The sequence below is a fragment of the Pinus tabuliformis genome, chromosome 5_2 (genome assembly GCF_031772625.1).
Source record: "Pinus tabuliformis cultivar Carrire ecotype Pingquan chromosome 5_2, CPIR1, whole genome shotgun sequence".
Lineage (NCBI taxonomy): Eukaryota > Viridiplantae > Streptophyta > Pinopsida > Pinales > Pinaceae > Pinus > Pinus tabuliformis.
In genome coordinates this window covers 616935508-616957813 of record NC_142306.1, presented here as the reverse complement: position 1 = coordinate 616957813, position 22306 = coordinate 616935508, and the positions used below count along the sequence as shown (strand labels likewise).

General features: G+C 37.5%; 1 protein-coding gene across 2 annotated transcripts in view; it reads left to right on the top strand.

Annotated features, from left to right (window-relative positions):
• The first annotated feature begins 864 nt into the window (after positions 1-864).
• The window catches only part of LOC149160533 (uncharacterized), a 327418-nt gene continuing 305976 nt past the window's right edge, over positions 865-22306 (top strand). The window contains exons 1-5 of one of the 2 annotated variants that reach the window (XM_089435021.1): positions 865-1079; positions 4405-4454; positions 10243-10393; positions 11572-11640; positions 11925-11954. In XM_089435021.1, coding sequence (XP_089291147.1) covers positions 10292-10393; positions 11572-11640; positions 11925-11954 — 201 coding nt within the window. In that variant the 5' untranslated portion in view covers positions 865-1079; positions 4405-4454; positions 10243-10291. The remainder of the gene's footprint in view (positions 1080-4404; positions 4455-10242; positions 10394-11571; positions 11641-11924; positions 11955-22306) is intronic. The other variant, XM_089435020.1, reaches the window with a different exon arrangement.

Genomic DNA, 22306 nt, shown 5'->3' with positions numbered 1-22306 from the left:
TAAGGAGCTAGGAAGAAAGAAAAATTACTATATTGAAGTGTTTAATCCCTCTCATAGTCATCGACCAAAAGCATACATAGAGGTCAATATCTCTTGGAGAGCCAAAATTCTTATTACTTAGTTAAGGAAACGTACTTGGGATAAGGAGCTAGGAAGAAAGAAAAATTACTATATTGAAGTGTTTAATCCCTCTCATAGTCATTGACCAAAAGCACACATAGAGGCCAATATCTCTTGGAGAGCCAAAATTCTTATTGCTTAGTTAAGGACTAATTCTCATCAACTCCGTTGTGAAACAAGGCGCTGGAAAAGGCTAAAGGAAGTGTGGGAGGAAAGAGTATGCATTTTTTGTTCTTCAGCAGCGTGTGAACCCTCCCAGGATATGATTTAATGGACAGTTTGCACTTGCCATCAGCTCTTCATCGGGCCAACAAACTTTGTAGAGTTTCTTCAGTGTTATTCATTTAGCCTCAGATGTTAGGAGAGATGGGTCTGATCTTCAGACCTATTAGCTCCTGGATCTTCTTCGCTAGGGCCAGATGTTGATTTACTTCATGCATTGTATCTTTTATAGGAGACCGTTTGGTTCTCCCGCTTTGTATATGCATCAGTATTCAACAGTCCATTTGACTTACTTTGTGGTCATTATATTTGTTGGACATAAATATAATTATCTTATCTTATGTTAAAGTGGAAACAGAAAAACATTTCATTTTAAAATGTAAAGCCTTCAAAGACAACAAAGAAAGTTATGCAAATATGTTGGCAGCTAGCTTTTGGGATAATCTATTTAGTGAGAGGTTTGAAGAGAAGCCCAGAGTATTTATTTTGAAGCTTCACATAAAAATAACCAAATACATCAAGCAGATGAAGAATCAACCTATCTCATAAGCTATCTTTAGCCTCTTAAAATAATTTCTTTCTTCTTTCTTTCTTCTCAATTTAAAATTTAAAGCTCGAAGAAACTAAAATGGAACTGAAGCGGGAAACGCCACCGCTGTCGTTCTTTGTCTGGCGAGTTCTAGATTCATCTTAGTGAGCAGTCCGTGAGCATCGGTTTACTACAGTGGAGCAGTCTGGTTCGTTTCTCTCTCCTTTACAGGGCCGAGCTTCTTATTTTTTTTTTTCTTTATTTTCTTGGCTCTAGAAATATAAAACTAATATAAATGTTACAACACTTAATTTTATCAGCAGAACTTAAATGCTATATCTAAATTTCACCAGCAGAACGCAGGGTCCAAAACACAGTCTCGAAGTAGATTCATAGATTTAGTATAGTTTAAAGCTTTCACTTCCTCAAATGACCTGAAGTATTATCCGCTTCCTTCTCGTTCGCTGGTCAATGCCTTTTTTCTCAAAATAGTCGAAAACACCAGATAAAGGGCCAAGTCGTCTCTAATTCCCGGGATTTCCCTTTAAACAGATGCCCAGTGGAAGATTTTATTATCTCGATCAAATTTGAGGCACCCGTCTCATAATTTTTCTTTGAAATTCCACTGTTTAATTGCAATTGAAGGAGACAAAACCTGATTAAATTAGCGGAAATCATATATCGTTCATGGTAGATCAGATGCAAATGCATTTTAAAAAATAATTTATTTTCTAAATTTGATGCTGTAAAACTTCACATTCAGTACCAAAACGACTGTTTTACATGTCAAAAATCTGATATTTGAGGGACCTTGTTCCATTTAGCCTCAAGACAACGGTGAATGTCTGAAATTGATGAAAACTCAAGTTTAAAATTTGCCATCGCTGCCATTCATACATAGGTCGAAATGCTTTCGTTGCCGTGGGATTAAGCGATTAAATTCTCCATCTCGAATTAAAAAGGAAAAATCCGAACGTTTTTGGGCCAGAGAGGCACTCGTTGTGTATGATATTAGGGATTCCTTCTCTGTTTGTCCTTGTATATAGTCTTAGCAATTTAATAAGAGCTCTTGTCAGATTTTGTTTGGGGCCAATACATCACCAAATAGCACATGCAAAAGCCTCACAATTTCATATAAATTGACCCTGCAATTTGTAACATGAACATGACTTCCCGAACCTTGCAAGGGAAGTAGGTAAGAGATCTCATCTTCTAATGAAACAGGATAATTGATGATTGTACAGGTTACATAGTGTTGAATTGTAAGTAGTACATGTGACAACACAAAGGAACCGTGTTCAGCTATTTCCTAAAAGAAAATTGCTTTAACTTCATATACGAAGATCCTCATGTTTTTCATAAACATTTGTCACCACCATAGATCTGTTCGAGCCTTCTATCTATTAAGTACCTGTGAATAAGAATTCGTTGTGTCATGACATCCCCCATTTGTAAAATCTAATTAAAAATACATTTCTACCTACAGAATTTATGCATTCATCTCAACTCACCGTGACATGAAATCTCCCATTTGTAAAATCTACATTAAAATACATTTGCAAAGTTTGTACATTCATCTCTTCCAACATGTTGTTTCCATTATCTCATACGATGGAGAGCTTAATTTCCATTCAACTGGTTGCATTTGCTTATATTCTCGCCACCATTTTATGAAACTGCTTCCTTCTCAGAAAACATTTGAAGAAATGGTGCACTCATAATCATCTTTGTCACATATTTTTCAAACTTTTCCAGACTTTCTTTCTTTTGGTGTAGGCCTTGTTTGATATCTTTCAAAGCCTCTTATCCAGACATAGACTGCTCTCTTGAAAAATTTGTATCCAGTAGAGTAGTGGACTGATTGTAGAGATTAGCAATGTCAATATTGGCAGGGGAAACACCCAAAAGTCCCAACGTTTTATCCCACACTCGGAGAGCAACGATCCAGTCGTTTGCTCACCTGCAAACTTTTGCTGGTTTGCAATCATGTCTGTAATATGAAAACTTAGTACTGGTATCTCGATTGTCCTCTCTACCAATTCTATGAATCTGATTAGTATCGTTTCGGGAAAGTTTGCAGTTGTTGCACAGAACAAAACACTTCGTGCTTCTGTTAAATGGAAAACAAACCCATGATATCACAAATTCTCAGGCTGGTGAAACATGGGAATTATTAGACTATATATATAGAAAGAAGAAGTACCTTCTGTAGCATCAAATCTCCAAAAGGATTTGTTGTTGTAATGACTTGCTATAACTCCCAGCTGTGAAATTCACAAAACAATCATTTAATTTCTGAAACAAGACTTGGTATAGAAAGAAAACATAGAAATAAGTTTCATATTGTAATGTTGTGGAACAAACCAGATTTGTACTAACAATTCCGGGATGAACAACTATCACATCTATTTCAGCATTGGCTGGAAGCTTGCTGGACAGTACTGAAAGGAACATCAACTATTCTAGGCAAATTAATAAGTAAACATTACAATCAAGAAAGTATATGTTTATGATCAAGGGTTATAACCAACTCAGAGTGGTAGGTTAAGTCTATCAGTGCTGTAAACCTTTAAAAAGCCCAAGAATTTTTACCCTGAGATTTGCATTGATAACCTACTTACACTGGAATGTAAAAACTAGCATAACATAAGTGGAGCAGTACAAAGTCATAGTTTTACATATGTGAGCAGGTTTGCTTACACCATAAGCAGCAATGCAGTTGAAACTGTTTTTCTTCAACTTGAGATTGAGATCCTGAGGGTCTACTACTCTGCAATGGTGAGCCTGGACACATTAATAATAAAGACATGATGGGCATTAAACCTTAGGAAATATCAAACATGACTTCATGAAAATTACAAAGCAGGGCACCAAGGTTGAATAATATCATACCACAAAGTTTACATTAACAATTCTTGAAGCACCTCCAGCTTCAAGAAGTAAAAGTAGGATGAGGATTGTTAGGAGTGCAGGTCCCAGATTACTTGCATGTGTTTCTAAACTTGCATGTGTTTCTCCATTAGAAACACTGATTGGAGTTAGCTTAATGAAGAACATCCTTCCATTTTATGTCCATTCACATTTACCCTCGCTAAATACTTTTTGATTTTTTTTTTTTTTCAAACAAATTCCCCAATTTTTAAATAATGGAACTATTCGGCGTTCCTTTCCCGCGCTTCGGGGTATTCTAGTTTGATAGAAGTTTGTTTTCCTCGCACTTAAAAGAAACATATTAACAACCCTAAATAAGAAGCTTTTAGGAAAAGTGAAAATTTGTTTAATTATACCCCACCAATAACAATAAATGAATCGCCTGGAAAACCAAAATAGCAAGTAGAAACTTATCTCTGATTATCATCATTTAAACACAGTTTATATTTAAAAAAAACACTATCCATATTAATTTGACATCAAAAAAGAATTCCCACGTTTTACAACGGCACATTGAATATATTAATTTATTGGAAGCAGAGAAAGCAGCGTGAGACCGGCTTATTTATTTCTTGTTTCTTTGTTCATCTCCTCCGCTAAAGCTTTTAATGGTTCGGTGTGGAGCGGGGAATCTTCTGGCAGGGCATCTGTGGTAAGAATTCTGCATCATAATTTAATAATGTTTGCAGCTTCTTCTGTTGCTGCAGCCCTTTACAAATGTAATCTTATCTGAAGCCTCTTGATTCGACCTACAATATGAAAACGAAGAAGATAAAGATGAAATTACCAATGGCTTCAGAATATATTTTTAGTTGCAATTCTGTTTCCATCGAATCAGTTCATTTAAATTTAAAACTATTTATGGCTTCAGAATTAAGTTGCAATTCTATTTCTATGCTATTCGGCCATTTCAATTTAGATTCTGTTGTAGGGTATACATCTAGGATCTGCTGGGCACTTGGGTGGATTCCCACCGAGCTTGCAAAATGCCTTTTAAACTCCAGAGAGGTGAGCTATCAGTGCATTCTCTCGAACTGCAATTGCTGGTTTGGTAGTGATTTCATCCATCTACCTTGAGGGTGAAGGATTCAAGTTGGATATTACTACTAAATAGTGAATCACTTGCCGGGAAACGGTCTAGTTTTCCCGCTGCAGTGCCTTCCCCATGTCTGTTATTCCATACATCTAACCTCTTCCTGAGCAGGGTATCTATCGAATTCAGGTCATCCATCAGAGCTTGTAGTTGAATTCCTGCGGTACTGAATGTCCTGACTGCCCCTTTCTTCGCCAAGAGGGGCATTGTAGCGTTGAAGTCCCTTTCAAGATTCCAGTGATGATTTTCTTTGTTCTATCTCAGCTTTTTGATATTTTCCTAGCATTGTAGTTTTCTCTTAAGATAGTTGGGAGTGTAGAGGTTGGTGACCCGTCCTTTGATGTCCAAACTAAGATATACAAAATTCTTCTAGATCCAATTTCTATACCTACATTCGCTAGATCCCAAACGAAGGCTAATCATCCTGCAAACCCTCTTGCTTTGTTTGGAATGCATCTGCAGCCCTGGCATACCTTTTGTGCATACTGATATACATTGTTCATTCACCGTTGCGTTTATCGTATAAAATATTTGTCTGGTTCTTCAATGGATATCTTCCCGCTGCAACCATCTTCTCTTCCTAGGCGCTTCTTAGGCACATATAGGTCCCTTATGTTTCATGATACAACTTTCATTGTGAATGACTGAGTTCATATTGGAGGAGTATATCCTTTAAGGACAAGAGTTTCCTTGAACAGTTCCCCCTCCTCTTGAAGCTTAGCATTGTTTATTTTGGTTGTCGTTTGTGTTGTTTTCCTTTTTGCTGTTTAGTCTGCTCAATTTAATCCTAAGAGCCTTCTGGTGGTTGGGAGCTGATTTGTTTACCTATTGTTTTCCTTTTCCTCAAGTCATTCCCTTTTGGAGATAAATAAGCTGATCTTCTGTGAAAATGTACAGATAAGACTGTTCGTATTTTTTTGCCAGGAGAACCAAATCAACTTCTAGTTCATTATCCTCCTGTCCTCCACCCCCATTATCATCTGAGAACAGAGACATAAAATATTCTCCCGTGGATACCTTAGTCTCCTCAATCTCCTCCTTTAGCTCTCCACTTATTTCCTTGGTCTCCTTCCATTTTTTCACTCATGATTCCTCTTTGCTCCATCTCTTCCGAGTGGCTTCACGTCAGCTCCAAGTTGAAACAGATCATCGTCTTCCTTGCACTGAAAGGATCTTCCGGCCTTGACAGAGTTGGAGGATAACGGAGATGCCCCATTTATTAAAAGGTCTGAGGAAGGTTCTATAGCTTATAATGGGATTTAGATGGGTCCCTCTCTACATTTTTTTCAGAACACCAGATTAGAGGTGTCTTGCTCTGGAAGGTGCTTGGTTTTAGATTGCAAGCCCTTCTCAGCCCTCCCCATCTTAACTCGACTAGGAGAATCACTTCCTTCTTTCTTGTTGTTTAGACTACTTAGGTTCGGAAATGATGACTAGAGATTCAGACTCCTCCAACTATCAAATCTGTGAGGACTGACCTCATCCCAACCACTCCTCCCCCATTAGGGTGTCCTCCTTCGGGACTTTTTATTTGTTCTTGCCCAGTCCCCAGGTCCGACACCACAATACCAACATACAATGTAGCTCTAAGAGATTCTAGATCTAGGGGCAGAGACATACACCAAAGTACTCAGTCCCCATATTTTGTCCAGAGGCTTGTTCCCTGCGTCAACTTTGTGGTAGGAGTTGGGGCGGGGAGGGGGGGCTGTTGGTGGCGTGTTCTTCGTGATGTTACAGGGTTCATCGAACTGGAATCTTGAGGTTTGAAATTTGGTGAACTTCAAAAAAATGGTTCACGTTTGTTCAGGTTCGTTTGGGTTCATTTGACATTTGCCGGATTTCGCAACATTCACCCGATGTTACTCATGAACTTCAAAATTGGATGCCGAATCACTAATTTACCAGTCTAATTTGCTAATTTTCCAGTGGAATGAATCAATTTAGTTTACCAGTCGAAATTACCAATTTACCAATGAAAATAGTCAAGTTACACATCAAATTATCACTCAAATTACCGCGGAAGATATGACTGCTATAGATGCAAATAGAATGGTGGAATGATACAAGGGTTGAATGTTTGGTTTATTCCTATACAAATAATTAGTTATGAAACCACTTGCATTTCATTTAGCAAGTGTAAGAAAACATAAATTTAAAGAGCCGACGATGAGCTAGTTATCTGAATTTAAAGGATGTGATAATGAACCATTTCCAGATTGTTTGATACAAAGAATAAGAATAAAGATTAAAGCATTTCATCAAAAATGTCAAGCAACACACAAGTTACAAAGGTTAAATTGCTATCCAAATATAGATTCAATTGACTCGTACAAGCTAAGTCAAATAATCTGCGTTGGAGATAATAAGTTCTAGAATGCTTTGAAGTAGATTACCAGTATATATTCCTGAGAAAAAAAGCAATTCTAGCTTAAACTTGAGCTGCCAATCCTGCTCTAACTACAATAGTCTCCTCAAAATGAAAAGAAAAGCAACTTCATTGAACGTGCTTTCACATCAAAACAGAGTCTGCAATCTGGGAGAAACAAAATGCACCGTAGTAGGGGTTTTGGTGGGTAGTGATAGGATGGAGGGTCCATGAACTCTTGACTCAAAGGGGGAGGGGGCATTCCTTAGTCCCACCATCATATAAAGGGGCTATAGCGGGAACAAACACTCCTGGGCAGCTGCATCAAGGACAACAGTGGAAGACCCAGAGCGTGTAGTTAAGCACCTCAGCACTTAGAAAAAGTGGTGGAGAACCCACAATTGGAGATAACCTACACAAACGTTTGTGTGTGTTTTACAGACAACAATGTCATCTAATTTCTTGGGATTTGGCCATCTGAATTGGCACCGTGGTAATGGGTAAACACCAAGTGGAAGGTACAAGGATCCATAACCCAGAAAATGTGTGCTGCCAAAATGTTTTTATCTCTATTTTCTCAAGCATAGAAGGTAGAGAACGACTTTTTGTGATCGGGCTATATTTCTTCAACTCATCCAAGTTATACAAGAGACACTAGACAAAACTCATTGACCCAACAAAAGAAGATTTTGTAAAGGGACTTGTATGTATTAAACTCTACTTTCTCCTACTGGAGTTTTGAACTTTGCAGATACTCAAGGTAATCAGGAAAACTCTTGGGATTTTTTATCAAACCTCAGAAGTCACAAGTGTCAAGAACTATGGGTTATACCTCCTATGCCTGTATATGTGTCATTTTAAATATTTCAAACCCCCTCCCCAACTCAATATTTTTGGACTATTGTGAAAACAAGTGGATTCAAACAATAGACTGCAAACATGTTTCACTCTGCTGCACATCCTTTCATAAACACAGACACCTGATGAGGAATGGCCCGCAAAACATGAAACCTAGTCAAGAGAACAATCCAAATCCTTGAGGTTTTGATGAGGTTCAGAGTAAATTGAGAAGGGAAAAGAGATGGGAGAAAATATAGGGGTCTGTAGAAACCGTTACTAATGACTTTGAGCTACCTTTTTGCTGTTTGCTTGATTCTCGTAATTGGATTAAAAGTTCAAAGTCATTAGTAATGGTTTCTACAGTCCCCTATTTTTTTTTCTTCCTTCTCTTTTCCCTTTTCGATTTTACTCTGAAGTCTGAACCTCTTCAAATCCTCAAGGATTTGGACCGTTCTCTTAACTGGGTTTCAAGTTTACTGGGCCATTCCTCGTAAGGTGTCTGTGTTCAGGAAAGGATTTGCAACAGAGTGAAACATGTTTGCAGTCTGTTGTTTGAATCCACTTGTTTTCACAATAGTCCAAAAATATTGACTTGGGGAAGGGAGTTTGAAATATTTATAATGACATATATACATGCATAGGAGGGATACCCCATAGCTCTTGTGACCTCTGAGGTTTGATAAAAAATTCCGAGAGTTTTCCTGATTAGCTTGAGTATCTGCACAATTTAAAACTCCAGTGGGAGCAAGTATAGTTTAATACATACAATTCCCTTACAAAACTTCTTTTGCCGGGTCAATGTGTTCTGTCTAGTGCCTCACGTATAACTTGGATGAATTGAAGAAATATAGCCCGATCACCAAAAACCGTTCTCTGCCTTCTGTGCTTGAGAAAATAGAGATAAAAACATTTTGGCAGCACACATTTTCATGGCTATGGATCCTTGTACCTTCCACTTGGTGTTCACCCATCACCTTATTAGTGCCAATTTGGATGACCAAATCCCAAGAAATCAGATGACATTGTTGTCTGTAAAATACCCACCAACCTCTGGGTAGGTTTTCTCCAGTTGTGGGTTATCCACTACTTTTTCTAAGCAAGTGCTGGGCTGCTTAACGACGAGCTATGGGTCTTCCATTGCTGCTCTTGATGCAGCCGCTGAAGAGTGTTTGTTCTCACTATAGTCCTTTTATATGATGGTGGGACTAAGAACTGCCCCCTCCCCCTTGAGTCGAGAGGTCATGGACCCTCCATCCTATTGCTACCTGCCAAAATTCCTACTACTATGCACTTTTCTGTTTATCCCAGATTTCAGACTCCCTTTTGATGTGAAAGCACATTCAACGAAGTTGCTTTTCTTTTCATTTTGAAACTACCGTAGTTAGAGCAGGATTGGCAGCTCAAGTTTGTGCTAGGAATTAGAATTGCCTTTTTTCTCATGGATATATACTGGTAGTGTACTTCAAAGCATTCTAGAGCTTATTATCTCCGATACAGATTATTTGACTTAGGGTGTACGTCTCAATTGAATCTATATTTCGATAGAGATTTACCCTTTGTAATTTGTACTTGTGTGTTGCTTGACATTTTTGATGAAATGCTTTAAATCTTGATTCTTATTCCTTGTATCAAACAATCTGGAAATGATGGATGGAGATACCATCCGAAACGTTGGACTGATCACAAAAACCACACAGTTCTATTCCGGAAATCTTCAACAACAATATGAATAACTGTGGAAGTCTCCAATCACTTAAATCTGGAAATGATTCCCATCACTTCTTTTAAATTCAGATAACTAGCTCATCGTTGGTTCTTTATTCCTTACACTCGATAAATGAAATGCTTTAAATTTAATCAAATTTTTATTGCCTCATTTTTAAAATATTCCTTACTCATTTTGTCTGATTGATTGTTGAATTATCTTTTGCTGCTTTTACCTGTTGAATGAAATGTTTTAAATTCAATCAATTTTTCTTGCCTCATTTTTAATATTATTTTTTCATTTATTCTTATTGCTGGTTCATTTATCTTTTGCTGCTTTTGTCTCTTCAATGGAATGTTTTAAATTTAATCATTTTTTCTTGCCTCATTCTTTAATATTATTTACTCACTGCTTCTGACATTAATATCTGTCTGCAGACAATGCATATCCTCTTGTAAACAGTGGAGGCTCAGTCAATACTATAACATGGATAGAGATGCTCAACAGAGTCAGAGCTCAAGAGTTTTGAGCCTTAGAAAATCTTTTTCGTTGGCTTTACATTCACTCTTGCTTGCTTGTCCCAAGGAGGTCAGTAGCTTGTACCTTCAGTAACGATATTTATTTTTTGGCCATCGTAATTTTGATAAACAGTCCTTTTTTGAAGGTATTTTCGAATCTTGGATGTACAACCTCATTTATAAAGAATAATTTTGGATTTTGAATCATGTAATCATCTACGTGAGTTAACATAGACTGAGTTTTCCTTCTAAAATGTCATTTATGTGTCTCATTCTTTTTTTTTTCTTGCAAGATGCATTATTAACTTTTATATATATATATATACACGACGTTTCGCCCGACGTTTCCTTTTTTTGGGGGTCACATTTCCAGCTGTACCCATTTCGGCAACTTACAGACATTTCAGCGTTTCGTGCAACTTACAGACATTTCTGCGTTTCGTGCAACTTACAGACATTTCTGTGTTTCGTGCAACTTAGGTTAAAAATTTGCCCTTTCTTTCTGGACATTGGAGGTGGTTGCGTGAGGGCCATGAGGGAGGTAGAAATGACAAGGGGATGGTCCATGGATTGTTCTTAGCTATAGGTGGGACTAAACCCCACCCAAATAACTAAATGATCACAAGATAGATGGCTATGCAGTTCTGTTGAAGCAAGTTTCCATGGGAGTTAATCTTGTAAGAAGAATCAAACATCAATTACTAAGGAGGGTCTGCTATGACAAAGAATAATGGCCATGATCAGTTAAGAAGCTGTATACAGAAAAAATTTCCACTGGCTTTGAGGAATAAAAGCTTGGATCCGCCTAGGCATAAGAGACTTTAATAATTGAATGCAAATGTATAAGCTTTTTAATCTGATACATTGTGTAATCTTAGTGATAGAATGGGAGGGGAGACTCTCCCTAAGACCTCTCAAAGTTGGTTAAGCAAATTGACCTGAGTAAAATAAAGAACATTTTTATAAATGCATTGCAACATCATAATAAGATTCTTCAAAGAAAGTTTAGCTATGTCTCTGTTCCTTCCTAGAGCTTTCAGCATTTTATTTGAAACTAATCTCTATAATAGTTAAATATTGCCGTGAAGATCTTGTTCATTCTTGCTTTCTCTCTCTACGGATCAAAATGTCCTAGTTGTTTTGTTATTGATGCTTTCTCAGTTGTACCACCTTTTGGTGTGTCTAAGTGGAGACATCCAGTACTATGAATTCTGCAATTAGTAGTAACAAGTATATTTGTTATTGCAGGACTTCCTAAGGATTTTCTCTTCATTCAAACATGCCGATCAAGAAACTCTTTACCAACTTTATTTGCAGGTACATATTGTGGACTCTCTTCATTATGTGCAAGGAATCATATATAAAATTATGCATCTCAACTTTTGTTTATTTTGATAAAATTTGCCATACTGTAAGGATCGCATTTTAGTATGCATTGTTGGAGACACTTTTACATGCAATCAAATTGGGATTATACTTGTAATATTTGTTGAAGTGTGTAATCTGGGAACATGAAGGAGAATAACATACCTAATGCTGAGACATATTTGCCATGTTCATTTTATTAGAGGTATAATTGTGATTTTTTTAATGAAATACAGATGATAGCTTCCATACATGGGAATATACAGGTATGCATTTGCATCGACACCATGTTTGTTGTGCTATCATTTCCTTTATTATCAACTTGTTAAATGCAAGTAAGTTTGTTGCTGTTGTACTATGCAGGCTTATTAGGTATTATGTTTTCATTTTCCAAGGGAAAAATTGTGTCTTTATATTCAAGTAAAAAAAAGTTACTTTCAAAATGTACTTGAAGCACTAATTCAAATTAAAGTCTGATAGAAAGTCTAGTAAAGAAGGATTTCCCTCCTGTCATTTCCTATAATCTCATATATATAGTCTAGAAAAACTAGGTGTCTCAAGACTGACATCGAAAAGGATCTTATCCATAATAACAATACAAAAAACTATCAGCTCAAGAAGATAAATCCTCTCATCAGTCTATCAAGCAAAATGTACAGTCCATATGCAAAGGAAGTGATCAGCATCAGAGGGAGAAAGGCTTATATCCCCGTCCTCCTTTCTCTCTTTCTCAATCTGCTCCCTGGCACCACTCTTTGACAGCTCATCAGCCTCTGTATTGTGTTCTTTGAATACATGTTGGAAGCTTATTTCATGAAACTGAGCAGCAGCTTATTTGATCTAATCCAAGAGTGGACTGAAGGGAAGATTTTGCAACCTATAAGTGCCATTGACCCACTCAATCACCATTTTTGAGTCTTCGAATGCTTGCGGCCTGTCAACATTCATATCTAGGGCCAGTTTCAGCAGAGATTTATGAGCATTGAGCTCAGCCCAATTATTGCTGCTACTTTAGTCCTATTATTTTATATCTAGTCCCACCATTCAGGAACAGAACTCTACCAGCGCCACAAGGACTGGGATTACCTTGGCTTTGCACCATCAAGGGACTCCCATGCTTTTGAATTTATCATTACCTCACCTATCTGTCTTGGTGCTTTCTGGCTAGTTGTTTGTTTGATTTCCTTATAGATGTATCTAATTTTGTGAGATAGTTCCAGGGGAGAGAAAGAAAGGTCTTGGAAAAACATGGGCTATGACATTCCTAGTGATCCACAGACCTCAAGAAATTACTAAGGGTAAAGCTCTATGAGTAGCAACAAATGGCTCTTCCATCCACTTTTTAAAACCCTCAATCAGATTTTGACCTTTAGAGGTTGTTGCAGGGTAATGTTGTCGCCAAATTTATGAATTAATGAAGGATGAAATAGCCTATTCGACCCTTAGGCTATAGTCTTGATAAAGGGGTAAAACCCAATTTTTCCTATGTTGGGGCGACATTGGGCAAAAGTTGGGTCTGTTGACCACATTTTGTCAACAGTCCAAGGAAGCAGAATGCAAAGACATGAAGAATTTTTTTCAGAGTTCAAAGTCATTGGCCAACACAACTTTGTCATTGTAAACCCAATTTTTGCAAGTTATATTGTAAATGATGCTAGTATGATCATTTATTTATGTAACAACACCTGGGTAAGCCTCTGACTTTGGCAATGGATTTAATCTTAGGAAGTCTTTTAACCTCCCCGAATTATGTGTGTTTTTAAATACGGATAATCGACATAGTTTATTTTCCAGGTTAAACCCCAAAGTTAGGGTGGAATCTTTTGACAAGGTTTTAGGTGAGTCCTAGTGTTATATCGAGTCTTTGTACAGTGTGTTTGGGAATAATTTAAGCACATTTGGCTAAATTATTTTACTACAAACCACTTGGTCTATACTAGATCATATTGTGTGGTAGAATTGGGTAATGTCATAAGGGTCTATGTGTAAAGGTGTATTCCCCTTTTGAGGGTTGAATGAATTGTAGTATCTTGATGTAAAAAATATTTTAGTGCATGGTCCTTCATATTTAGAAACCATGTCTGAAATATTCAAGGGTGGAAAAATTATTAATCCCCTCTAGTGTCAATTAATAATTTTTTCTAGCAAAATTAAATAAAAATCCAAAGCTAAAAAATTAATTAATTTGAGTCAAACAAATAATTATAGAGAAATCTATTTCTCTCCGAGTGACAAATAACAAAAAATTCGTGGGTCAAAGAGAAGTCAATTTTTGGAGGTCCCCCACCAAGGGAAAAATGGATATTTTAAGAAAATTTGAGCTCTTGGACCTTGGTGGTTAAGTCAAAATCAAGTTTTTGAGGAAATTAAGCCAAAATATTAATTTTTGGACTAATTAAAAGTGGGTTTAAAGAAAATTTTGAATTTTCCTCAAAATTAAAAATTCAACGGTGGAGAATAAAAGATGATCAAATTATTTTCAATGGTTGAGTTTATTTTGACGGGGATCAAGCCAACTAGCCGTTATTTTCTACTTGGAGGGATTTCTCTATAAATAGAAGTCATTTTGCTTCCATTAGATATCTTTGGATGATGTAAAAATTTTGTAACACTGGTATTGAGCTGTCGCTCTGCTGGGAACATTTTGTATCATAATAGAAAGACTTTGGGGTTCAGTTCATGGTGTTTTTCTTCCACTGATCTGTACTATGTAGTATGTGTTAGCTATGTGTGATCCTATTTTGAGCTAAATATTGATAAATTATTGTTATTTCATTTGTTGGTGATAAGAACATTTTATTGATATATTTTATCTTAGGTGATCTGATTCACTATATGATTTAGATTTTTTCTTGAGAATATAATAAAGATTTTACAGGTACACTAGCCCTTGGGCTCCAAGTTCACAGACTGTGGGGAAAGACTGACTATGTTTGGGCTTTGAGATTTCTATATGGTATTTGATTTTGCATATTTATTTTTCAAAAATATGCTTATCCATTGTTATTTATCCAAAAAGTTATTTTATCCAAAAAATATAAATTTTGTAAATATTGTATATTTGTAAATTATTTGTAAATCATTTCTAACCTATTTGTTTTGCAACAATTGGGGTTTTATTATTTTTGGATTTTTGTATATATATATTTGAGGTTTGGCATTTTTTGATTCATTTGTGTAGGTGAGCTTCAAGTTGCTCAAGAAGATTTTTGCTGGGGTTTTGAGGCTGATCTAGGCCTAGGAAGGCAAAATCTTGCCTCCATTCATCCTCAAGGCCCAACATCCAACAATTTTGCCACAAATCTACGGAGAAATTTTTGTTTGTAAGGTTTGAAAATTATTTAGGCTCTAAGGCCTAGCCGTCCAGCCCTTCTAACCGTAGCCGTGAGTCTCAAAGGGATTTTTAGGCCCTTGGCCTAGCCTTTAGCCTAGCCGCAACCCTTTTAGGGCTAGCCACAACCCTTAGAGGCCTTTTTAAGGCCTCGACCCCCCTTTAGAGGAGCTGTCCAGCCCTCAAAGGGCCTCAACCCTCCTCTTTGGCCCTTGTCATGGCCTCTTAGAGGCCTTCCTCCCTCTCGCCCTCTCTTTCTCCCTTAGCCGCAGCCCTAAAAGGCTTTTCCCTTTGCCGTCAGCCCATTTAGGGCTTCCTCTTGCCCTACATCAGCCCTATTGGGCTTGATGTTAACCCTAGAAGGCGTACTTGCCTTTGATGTGGCCTTCCTTGCCTTCATTCCCTTCATTTCTGCCCTTGTTCAGCCTTTCCAACCTTTCATTGTGCTTTCCTAGCCCTAGTCTTGGGGTTTTCAGCCTTCTAACCCTTGTCCTAGCCTTGTATTCAGTCATCTCTAGTTTTGCATTACTTTAGTGGACTAACATTGTGTTTTTGCAGCAAATATTTGAGCTAATTTGGTGTTTCCAGGTGGCCAAGCGCATTGGAGGTCAAACTAGCCCTCAACTAGGCCTCTTGGCCTCTCGGTTTGCTTCTTTCCCTCTCATTCTTTCTCTCTGTTTTGCTAAGTCCATTTTATGCAGTCATATAAACTTAATACAATCATCAAAATTGACTGAAGATAATCAAACAATCACTTATCCTAATTAGCTAATCATTAGATCTATTGTGGCATTAATAATTTGGCACCTTGTGGGTTTATTGAGGATTGAATCACTGATTTTTTGAGTTGTTTCAAGTCTGATATGCATTATTTTGAGGTCTGATCTGAACATAACAAGTCTAATCTATAGATTGTAAGCAATCTCATAGTCATTGGTAATCATAGGAAAGTTGAATGCATTAATTTTTCGACTTATTTTGGGCGTTGTACATTGTCTTTTGATCGCTGATATAAAATTGCAGATCTCTGAATACAAGGTTGCAGTGATAATAAAACACATATAAGTCTCTAAAATTGGCTAATAGGCTCTTGTAATTCATAATCATTTATGGTTGAAGTGATTTTGGACTTGAAATTTGGTTATTGGCATCTATTTGCACTCTTGCATCCTCACACACAAGTGCTCTAATCAAGTTTATAAATTGTTTAATAAGTTTGGCTAATTGCTCTAAGTGACATTGTGATCTCATTGCTATTATCATTGTTGGATAAGTAGATACGTTGCTCATTGGTGAATTGGATATCTCTTGTGGATCTCATAATCAAGTTTAATCATAAGTGTGATAAGAGAATTTAATTGTGTATCTTGGCATATTGGTTATTCATTGACTATAATTTTGAAGTTGCTAATTGTATCAAAGTAGCATTGATCTTGTCTTTTAAGCAATTGTCTATTGATATTACTTGTCACACTTGTGGATTGAGATTGTCTATTGTTCAAGTATTTCATTATTCATAATTGAATATCATTGTAAATGAATACTTAAGTAATCAAGTGATCTCACCTTAAGAGCACTCATCAATCTCTTGCACGTACTAGGATTAGTATCTTGCATTAATTAATTTACTTCCAAGCTTAAACTTGGTTGATAGAGATATAAGCCTACCTTACTCATCTAGTTTGAGGAGTCCAAAAACTCTTTAGTGGTTAACACGGCGACCTTGCACTCGTCAAAGTCATAGTCTCTGTAGCGCCGGAGGCATCGAGTGGTTAGAACCCTAGGGGAGGTATTGTTAACCAAGCCTTTGCTTGCTTCCCCTTGGCTTCTCTCTCACAACCTACTCTAGAGACTAGCTTCAAAATAGTTAAGAGGAAGGATACATTTAGAGTAGGCATCTAACTAAAATAAACCAAGAATTTGCATCTCACCTAGATTGTAGGATTTGCATCTCATTTAGGATAGTGAAGCATTCTCAAGCAACAACTGTTCATCCGGTGACTTGGTAAATAATTTGTCTTAAGCAAGTAATTGACTCCATTTAAGGCACTGGTCTTCCACTATAATCTAATCAAATCATTTAACTTACTAATTCAACCAAGTTGCTAGGCCATTCAATTGTGTCTCCTGGATTTGTTAGTTGGCAACAAATCTCTCATCTTCACATTTCATAGGGACTACCCCCATAGCTTGCTGTAGGGAAACAACTAGAATGGAGAGGGCGGGGATCAGAGTGACAACCCCTGTCCTGAGCGATGTCGCATCTAGCCTGTACATTTTGGGCGACAACAGGGTCAATTGGGGCAAAAAAACCCGAAATTCGAGGTTGCACCCACAACCCCTCTTAATTTGGAGCCCATAGAAAAATCTATAAATAGAGAAGAGTTGTGATCAAATGAGACATTATCAATTGTGGATCAAATCATCTGTTTTCTTGAGCTGGAGCTCTGAGGGTTTTAAGACCCCTTCTTTTCTACTAATTTCTATGGTGAAAGATTCCACCCTAGTTAGTTCTATTTTCTTTTTTCTACTTTGTTCTGGCAACAGGGATCTTACTATACAAGGAGAAACATAGTAATTTTTGTGTAAGAATCTAGGCAAGACAAACTGAGTCACCTTGATGCTGGATGGATTGTCTCTGAGGCTAGTTCTTGTGTAATATCTCCAATTTCTTAAGTCACTTAGGAAATATTACAATTTTGACAATTTTGATATTCAGAGCAATTTTGGCAATTTTAACTTTGGAGAAAAGAGAAGGTCACTTTCTTAATGGGTTGTGGGGGCCACAAGGAGGGAATTCACACTCTCTTAGAAAAAATGCACTTGTGGGAAGAGGTGAGAAAATAGGGAGTGCATAATAGTGGAGAATAGGGTCCACAAGGAGAGAGAGGCAATAAGCATAAATAGAGCACGGGGGCCTTCGTTTGGGGTCTTTGTCATTTATCTTTAGAATTCCAGTTCTCTTGTTGCTGCTTAGCTCAAGACAACTAGTGCTGCTTAGCACAAGGATTTCCAAGCGGGAATCCAACCCCTTCTTTGGAGAACCTTGAGTGTCTCCCTAATAGGGAGGAAGGAGTCTATTCTGACTTATTCCAAAGTTGTACGACCAACGTCCCAACGAACAATGCGTATTTTTCTGGGCATAAAAGGCAACTCGTGGGGGTGGAATTGGACAAGTATTGAGGAGTTGCTTGGACCAGGCTTTTGCAGGGAAGACATCTACCATGAGGGAAAAATTTTCATTTGATTTTGCAGGGCTGGAAGTGGAGCTTTTTGGAGGGCCGAATTGTACCAATTTTGGCTTGTACAAGAGTTATTGGCCGAAGCTTGCGCAGAGGGAGAGAGTGAAGGAGATTGGGAGTGAAAAGGGGTGGAGAAATAAGGGAGATCTGGAGGAGATTTTTTGCAAGAGATTGGAAGGCCTTTGTGGGCACTCTACAACACTTATTCTTGTAGTGCGTGTTGGAGGCCAAATTGGGCAACTCGCACTAATTTGGGGGTATCTGGGATTGTTGGATTTAGGCCAAACCCTTTCTGGGTTTTTGAGGGTTTATTGAGTAGATGCTCAAGCTAATTTTGCAGAATTTTTTGAGCACATTTGAGGGTTGAAACTCCCATCCTTTTCTAGTTGCAAAGACAAATTTCTAGGTCAACACAGAGACTGTTGGGTGAAGTCATTCTAGCACTTGGGCATAACATTATCACTTGGGTTTTGCCTACTTGCTAAAGCAAGCCCAGGTTCCACCATTCTTACTCATATGTACTCCATTGTTCTCAGATTTAATAAAATGGCTCAGAAGTTTGGTGTATTTCCTCTTGTGTATTGATGAACTGTGTGTTTGTTGAATTTTTTGGTTGCTATTCATTTTGCATGTTTATGTTATTCACTTAATATTTCCTTTAGGAATATTACATCTTGAACATATCGAAGTTTTCTTGAGGTCAAATCTTTGCGAAGTCATCTTGTAACAAAGGGAAATTCATCTGTAGTATATTAGAATAATGCTACTTTAGTGATTAATGCTGTTTCTATTTTGTCTTATTAGCAGTTTCTTAGATGAAACTTGCTGTTTCTATTTCTTAGTAGAAACTTGCTGTTTCTATTTCTTAGTAGAAACTTGCTGTTTCTATCTATGTAAATACATTTGTATTATTTATTGAGCTTCATAGCTCATTGTAAATCAATTCAATCCATTCATTGATTATGGTATCAGAGCACAGGGATCTTTCGAAATAATTTTTCATTGTTTGAAAATTTTTGTTTCATTTCGAAATTGCTCTTTAGGGGTCTGGATTGTTATTGTGGCCACGTTCGAATTTTTTTTTCCAAGGGTTAGCGTCTCCATTTGCAAATAATCCTCTGTGTATGTCCTGCTTGGTCTGAGATCTGAAAGCTGTTTTTATATTTACCGAATCAACAACAAAATTGAGAACAATCCATGCAGAGATTCGAACCAGTAACCAGACAGAGAGAAAGATCATTTGGGCTATGATGTTTTGATTGGATGAGATAGTCCAACGCTCGCTCATCTGGTGGCTACAGCTTCTGTGGCGACTGCACCCCGAGACGTCGAGAGAAAATCGAAAAGCCTCCAGCGGACAATTTTTCTCCACATAGCAAGCCCTGCCTCGAGCTCTGAGGTCACATGGGTGTGTCATCTTAAGCTGCTGGTCATATCAGGCGGCTAATTCCTTGAGGCTTCCTCAAGCAAATAGTTCCTTGAGGCTTCCTCAAGCGAATAATATTTTTTTCACACCCCGTGACAGAGCTCTGTGCCGTCGGCGTGGCCTGCTTCATTTCGTCCTTCTCGAAAGCTCAGTCAACCAACGTATAGATGCGAAGATATTGACTATAACGACCATAAACTGAAATTCGGTAATAACCAGAACTAAATACAGTAAAAACAAAACTGAACCGGAATATAGTAAAAGAATTTGGACACCTACCTGAACTGCTTCTTGCTCTGGTGTTGCTCTGGTGATGTTGATGGCATTGTGGTTGCTTCTGATATCAATTACCGGGAAACCAATTCCACCCAGCCTAGACTGAGCAAAGCCTGGCTGCTCAATCCAGTAAGCTTCCCAACAGAAGCTTACTGTCCCCTGTGCCCAGAACCTCAGACTGATTAAAGCTCTTCCAATGGCAAAATTTCTCCCACTGCTGAATTCCTCCTCTGGTTTCTAGCTCTGTCTTTTTTTCCCCCTGTTCTCGGTTCAGACCTCCGGTTTTAACCACGGGCTTGGCGGTGGCCGCCCTCCCGCATGCAACCACCGCCTCCCTCCTTGTTGCCACGCTCTTGTCCACGTCTCTCAGACCAGAAGCTAATCCCTTCGTGCTTTATGACTCAGTCACGTGGTTTGGCCTTTAACTCTATTATGTTTTATGTATTTGATTTTGGGTATTCCATTTCTAAATTATAAAGTTTGTTTTGTATTTTTAATATGATTTACATATATATTCTAAATATGAAGTTTCATTAATATTATTTTAAATATAAAGTTTATAACTTTATATTAATTAATTATTATATATATTTTTTCTATTATTTCTTAACTTTTATAAATGGGTCATTACATACACTCCCCCTTCAGAAAACTTCGTCCCGAAGTTAGAGTTTTATCTTATCTGATTACTTATGATAGTAATTAGTACCCCCTTCTTAGTTTTAAAATTTTATTTTAATATCAAGAGACTAAAACAAAATTAGAATTTTAGGTTTATGATTTTAATGGATATATCGTGCTCCATCCAGGTTCCCAAGCTATTCTAAAATCAACCTATCCTTCCTAATCTCTTCCGCTCCCATCCTATCCGTCCTCTACTGGAGTATGCCATGGCGTCAGTTTTACTGACCCGACCATTCATAAACTCTAAGGTGACAGCGTCGGTTATACCGACCTGATCCCTAGTAGGCATCCGGCAGTCATCATCACACGTCTAGGGGAGCGTGACTTGCACAGTTCTTCCATGACTCCAGGGTTCAGAGGATAAACGGTGGGCAACACCTCCACCCCTCCCAATAGAACTCAGGGCTAACACCCTATTATAAAATCACTTGGAGCTTTAATTGTTCTGAGGTTTTGTCATCACGTGGTCATCCCGGTAACTGTCTATTACCTGCAATCGTACACTTATCCATGCATCCGTAAAATGTGCATCAACATATTCAAAATAACTCACATATTATTCCCTTATTAATTCATTTATGATACTACAGTACAACATATTTTTTCATATTCCACGCATGTCTTTTGTCTTTCATCTAGAATGTATTCACTTCCTGATTTCTATCCCATTGATCATATTGACATGTATAAATAAATCAGATCTATAATATCTTAATTTCTATCAGAAGTAAAATCATTCAACTGTCTTAACTTTACTTCGACAACTATAATTTAGTAAAATGAACCACATATATTGTTTTGGTATCCATGTACCTGCAGGAATTAAACATATATTATGCCCCAAAATTTCACGTTTATCCATAATCATTCAAAATGTTTCTGAGTCTCTGATTGTAGTGAAGTAAATATATACTAAACATAATTTAAAGTATTTCAAAATTGACATAGATTAGGGTATCTTTGGCATATGTCCTCTGTATCTTCCCAAGTTGCTGATCCAGGACTATACTTGTCCCATTGTGTTAGCGCTTGAAATTTCACCTCAGGCTGAGAAAGGCAAACTCCAAGGCAACATCAAACCACTTAGCCTCGTAGCTAGCCCTACGGGGCAGGAGAGGGCTCTCTCCGGTATATCTGGGCAAAGATCTTCAAAGGGCGGAGATAACCAATAAAGAACACTGATTTTAGGCTATTAAACTGATAAAAGGTTTGATTTGAGATTTTTAGGATTTTGGTGGAAAATTGGTGAAGGCAATTTTGGGTGCGGGGATTGGACACAGTTTTCGCAGGAGGCTCTTTGGGGCAAGATAGGAGACTGTATTGATGCCTTTGAAAGAGTTGGATGGATGAGAATGACTGGTGAGGAGCTAAGGAGAGCAAGCAATCACCTTGAATTCCCCTTAAACAGATGAAAACATTGATATTAAGCAAACTTAAAAGCAGAGCATGGCAATCATGAATTCTACTTTAACACTTCATTTGCCTAATTTGCAGAAGGAAAAGTAAGAAGATGATTCACATAACAAACTTACAAGTACAAAGAGAAACACACCATCAATACATGTAACCACAGGAATCCCAAAAAGGACTGCAAAACCCTGGTCTTTCTTCCTTTGCCAAAATTGCAGAGATACAATGAGTAATACAATAGAAGCTTTC